The sequence below is a fragment of the Austrofundulus limnaeus genome, unplaced genomic scaffold (assembly GCF_001266775.1).
Source record: "Austrofundulus limnaeus strain Quisiro unplaced genomic scaffold, Austrofundulus_limnaeus-1.0 Scaffold255, whole genome shotgun sequence".
NCBI lineage: Eukaryota > Metazoa > Chordata > Actinopteri > Cyprinodontiformes > Rivulidae > Austrofundulus > Austrofundulus limnaeus.
In genome coordinates this window covers 256,869-261,959 of record NW_013952657.1, presented here as the reverse complement: position 1 = coordinate 261,959, position 5,091 = coordinate 256,869, and the positions used below count along the sequence as shown (strand labels likewise).

At 42.3% G+C, this 5,091-nt stretch overlaps 1 protein-coding gene across 2 annotated transcripts in view; it reads right to left on the bottom strand.

The window, feature by feature from the left end:
* mdga1 (MAM domain containing glycosylphosphatidylinositol anchor 1) overlaps positions 1-5,091 on the bottom strand; it is a 276,568-nt gene that overhangs the window by 40,438 nt on the left and 231,039 nt on the right. For both annotated transcript variants that reach the window (XM_014020516.1, XM_014020517.1), the window contains exons 12-13: positions 4,129-4,309; positions 3,998-4,021 (exon numbers count right to left, since the gene is read on the bottom strand). In XM_014020516.1, coding sequence (XP_013875970.1) covers positions 3,998-4,021; positions 4,129-4,309 — 205 coding nt within the window. The remainder of the gene's footprint in view (positions 1-3,997; positions 4,022-4,128; positions 4,310-5,091) is intronic.

Sequence of the window (5,091 nt, the reverse complement as noted above, 5' to 3'; positions counted from 1 at the left end):
TCCAGTGAAATATATTTATGTTTGTGGTTGTAATGTGACAAAATATGGAAAAGTTCAAGGGGTATGAATACTTTTGCAAACCACTGTATCTATGTTTAGCTAAAAGAACTTATGCTAATTAAAGAAGAATACTAGGGGTTTGGGCTTAAGAGATGAATGAACCAATTGGCGGGCCAAACTTTGGTCACTCGCAGGCCGGATGTGGCCCACGGGCCGCCAGTCGAATAGCCCTGCTTTATAGGATCAAAAAACGTTATGAATTTTAACAGTGAAGCCCCAAAAAGTTGCGTTTCACAGTTTGCGGATTGTGGAATTAAACTTTCGCAGATGTTTTTAGGAAACCTAACTACTCATAGTTAGCAGTAATCTCCTTAATATTGACGAAACTAAAAATACAGTACAGTAAGGAATGTCTATTTTTTTCTCTCTCTCTCGTGTTTTTATGGGTTTTCAAGCTAAATTATTAAGAAAAATATAACTGACTAATTTTGTAAGATGTTCAATTCAATTCTTTATAAAAAGCACAGTAGAGTGCATGATGCATGCCCTGTGTCCATGCTTCACCCAGAGTGCAGCATTTCCACTTATATAGTTTACTGTACAGTGCCGTGTGGTGTGTAGCTGCTGTTTAATTATTGTGTTCTTTTGTTTGGCTGTTACTGCATTAATATGCCACCCAAATGCACTGTAGGCCTTTTCTGAACCACATCCAGTATTCAAATTCTTTCAATATTTGCGGGTCTTCTAAAAAAGTAACCTCCGTGAAAATCATGGCTTCACTGTATTACTGTTTTAGCTGCAGCTCACCAAATTGATGTGCATCACCAATCTGCCTCTCATTGAGTCTTGATGTAGGTTAACACCAATACATCGAAATCTCTATATGGACTACAGAAGCCTTGTGTTTACCTTGGAAATCTCTACAAAAGCCACTGACATAAAGTTCAAGAAGTATGTCAAAGGATGAGAAGTCAGAGGCCTTGGCTCCCCCTTCAAATATTTCAACTGACTGATGACCCCTGGCTATGTTCACACTGCAGGTCTTAAGGCTCAAATATGAGTCTTTTAAAAAATCAGATTTTTTGGCATTTTTTAAAATGTCCATCCCCTCTTCACAGCCCTGATGCGACTTGCAAAGGCAGAGTATGATGTGGTGTCACATTCAACTTGCTGTTTACAGAGTTAACGAAACATTGATGCTACTTGTTAGCATGTCAATTCTGAAGTTGTTGTGCAATCAGAGCCAATTAAATAACAGTTCAGTGTTTATATCTGAACCTGACTCTGACGGGATGCTCCGGAGCAGCTTTTTATTTTTGGAACAAAGCGACATGCTGAAAGTAAAGTATTGATTGAACAACTTTGGTATCGATACATTCCGACTACATTACCACTACGTATGTTTCTGTGGATTCTCAATCATCCAGGACATAGAAAATTAAAAGAACAAAGATGAAGCAACTGGACTTCTGTTCTGTAGCCAAAGATGTGTGAAGCTACGCAATTAAGCTGTATGAATCAAGGTTAATGGTAATAAAAGGTATTCGACCGTGTCCCTCGGGGACTCCTGTGGGGGGTACTCCGGGAGTATGAGGTACCAGGCCCATTGATACGGGCTGTTAGGTCCCTGTATGACCAGTGCCAGAGCTTGGTCCACATTGCCGGTAGTAAGTCAGACTAATTTCCGGTGAGAGTTGGACTCCACCAAGGCTGCCCTTTGCCACGATTCTGTTCATAACTTTTATGGACAGAATATCTAGGCACAGCCAAGGTGTTGAGGGGATCCGTTTTGGTGACCTTAGGATCACATCTCTGCTTTTTGCAGATGATGTGGTACTATTGGCTTCATCAGATCGTGATCTCCTGCTCTCACTGGAGTTGTTCGCAGCCGAGTGTGAAGCGGCCGGGATGAGAATCAGTGCCTCCAAATCTGAGACCATGGTCTTGAGCCAGAAAAGGGTAGGTTGTCTTCTCCAAGTTGGGGAGGAGGTCCTGCCCCAAGTGGAGGAGTTTAAGTATCTCGGGGTCTTGTTCACGAATGAAGGAAGAATTGAGCGGGAGATCGACAGGCGGATTGGTGCTGCGTCTGCAGTAATGTGGGCGCTGAACCGGTCTGTCGCGGTGAGGCGGGAGCTGAGCCAGAAGGCGAAGCTCTGGGTTTACCGGTCAGTCTACCTTCCCACCCTCATCAACGGTCATGAGCTTTGGGCAGTGACTGAAAGAACGAGATCGCGGACACAAGCCGACAAAATGAGTGTTCTCTGCAGGTTGTCTGGGCTCTCCCTTAGAGATAGGATGAGAAGCTCGTTCATCCGGGAGGGACTCAGAGTAGAGCCGCTGCTCCTCCACGTCGAGAGGAGCCAGTTGAGGTGGCTCGGGCATCTGGTAAGGATGCCTCCTGGACGCCTCCCTGGTGAGGTGTTCCGGGCACGGCCCTCTGGGAGGAGGCCCAGAGGAAGACCCAGGACACGCTGGAGGGACTATGTTTCTTGGCTGGCCTGGGAACACCTTGGGATTCCCCCGGACAAGCTGGTCCAAGTGGCTGGGGAGAAGGAAGTCTGGATCTCCCTGCTTAGGCTACTGCCCCCACAGCCTGATCCCGGATAAGCAGCAGAAAACAGATGAACGGTTAATATTTTTGCATCAATCTCACCCCACCATCATTGACGTAAATTTTGGACGAAATTCAACTCGAGCGTTCAGACTGCAGTCATATTGAAAACATTAGATACTGTATGCATCCAATTTAGTACCATATACTGAAACAGCATGAGTTGGACTTGAAAATATTGGATTTGTCACGTTCAGACTGTCATAAAAAATGATATGGGTTGCATAGAGCAAAACAAATCAGATTTGGGTCCCACTTGCCAGCAGTGTGAACATAGCCTAGGACTGCATTATTCTGATAACACAAAACAAAAGATGCATTTTCAATGCATGCATTCTTCTTGGATACTTTTTATGTTTTCCCATTTGTGTCTTTTAGATCACACCATATAAAAATATGCCTCGTGGGTCCTAATGTTGATGTTTCTTGTTAAGTAAGATAAAGGGACTTCTCACATTGTGTTGTCACAATCATTAGCCCATCTGGAGGGCTTTGCCATTATCAGAGATTCACTCAACAAAAGAGTATAACAACAGCCATCTAAAACCATCCAAGCTGACAGCTTCCGTGAGAGCTTCTCAGAGACACACGCACACAGGCTGATGAAGATGCACATGGCTCGTGCTCCCCATGAGGACGTCTCGTATGTTCGCTTTTGTTTCACGGAGCTAATCTATTACTATGCACACCCTTCTCCACTACATGAGCTGCTTTCAATTTACACCGTTGTTCTCGCAGTCTGTTCCAATCTGCTGTTGTTTTAATTGCCTCACCCTGGCAGAGCCAAATGCCACTCCTGCCAGGAAAATGCAACGTGTCTCTTAATGAAGAAAACAGACAAGATGCAACTGACTGAGAAAGATGGGGATGCCAAGAGAAAGACAAAAAAGTGGAGAGACAACTTGAATTTGTGCAAAACAGCAAAGCATAGACAAAGAGGAAAAGGAAGCACCATTTTATGTTGAGTTATACCATGTTTTTTTGCTATTGTGGCAAAAATCTAGGCTATAATATACATACTGACTGTACCTTGATACAACTGTCTCAAAGCTGCAGTATTACACACATCAACCTTACTAGCTAGAGTCATTTGCTGTACACACTGTTTTCTACTTCACAAACAACATAAACTTTGACTCCTCAATATAAAAAATGCCTTTTTTTTGGCCCAGAATGGCAACAATGTCTTCAAATGTGGCCTGATTTAGAAGGTGGAATGTAATAAAGATTTACAACAAACATGCAATGCATTCTATTTGTACTTGGAAATATTATTTTTAGGAAAAAAACAGCAAAGAAACATCCACACTTTAGTTGTTATTAACCAAATACTTAGAAGCACCTTTAAGATTGTAAAATGTTGGGGAAAAATATATTCAGCCTTACCTGAGGATCTTGGGTAAGTGTAAGCTGAAAGAAAATAGAATTGATTTATGTTTAAATATTCAATTCAATTCAACTTATGTGTGTGAAGGATTTCCAAATGTCATTTAAGAGCTTTTAAAAAAAGGCCTTACGTTCAGAGTAAACGATGATTCGGCTTATGTAGTCCCCAATGCTGTAGGTGGTGATGGGGGCCAGTCGGACCTCATAGGACATAGGGATTCTCAGATCTGATATTGTGTGGGACATAAGCACCCCACTTTCTGGCTCCTTCCCCTTCAGGTCTATTTGCGTTGACATCACATTTTGCTTGTCCTGTATGAACAAAAAAACATGAAGAGATGCAAACATTTCCAGTTTGGGTTCTATGGACACACCTCAACACATTTTGCAATTCTGAGCATTTATTCAGACAGTTCTGTCTTGCTTCACTTATTAACAGCATTAGAGGCCAGAATATGTGATGTCCCTTCAAAGCTTTCCCTGAGCAATTTGTACTCTAAAACACACATGTTGGTTCAGCTGCAGAGCACTCAGTAAGGTAAATGATTTGTCTTAGCAATGCCATGACAAGGACTTAGAAACCACTATGAGGAGTAAAAATTAAAAAACATATTTCTTTGCCTGTCACTAGTCCGTTATTTGTGCTTTTCCTGCTGCATTGTAATGCATAACCTAATCACATTACCCCCACATAAACAAGTGCAAATCAATTAAATTGGCTGTGCATCATGGAAATGAAAATGTAAAATGATTATGATGTTAAGCAAGTCATTGTTGTCTCATTTTTTTAAGTTAAGTTGGGGCTTTTTTCTGTCAGCATTGCATTTAATAAAGAGCTATTGCAGTGTTATTCCACCCACGGAGAGAAGGATCCATTAGCTGTGTATCTGCCTCTGATCCCAGCTACTTAAAGACCTGACTGTGAACTCAATCTAATGCATTAGGTCAGCCACTTCACCATAACAACTTGGTACACCCACAGCATGCCATTATCAGGTAACACATAAAGTAGAGCAGCATGTGTGTGTGTGTGTGTGTGTGTGTGTGTGTGTGTGCAGGTGTGTGTGTGTGTGTGTGTGTGTGTGTGTGTGTGC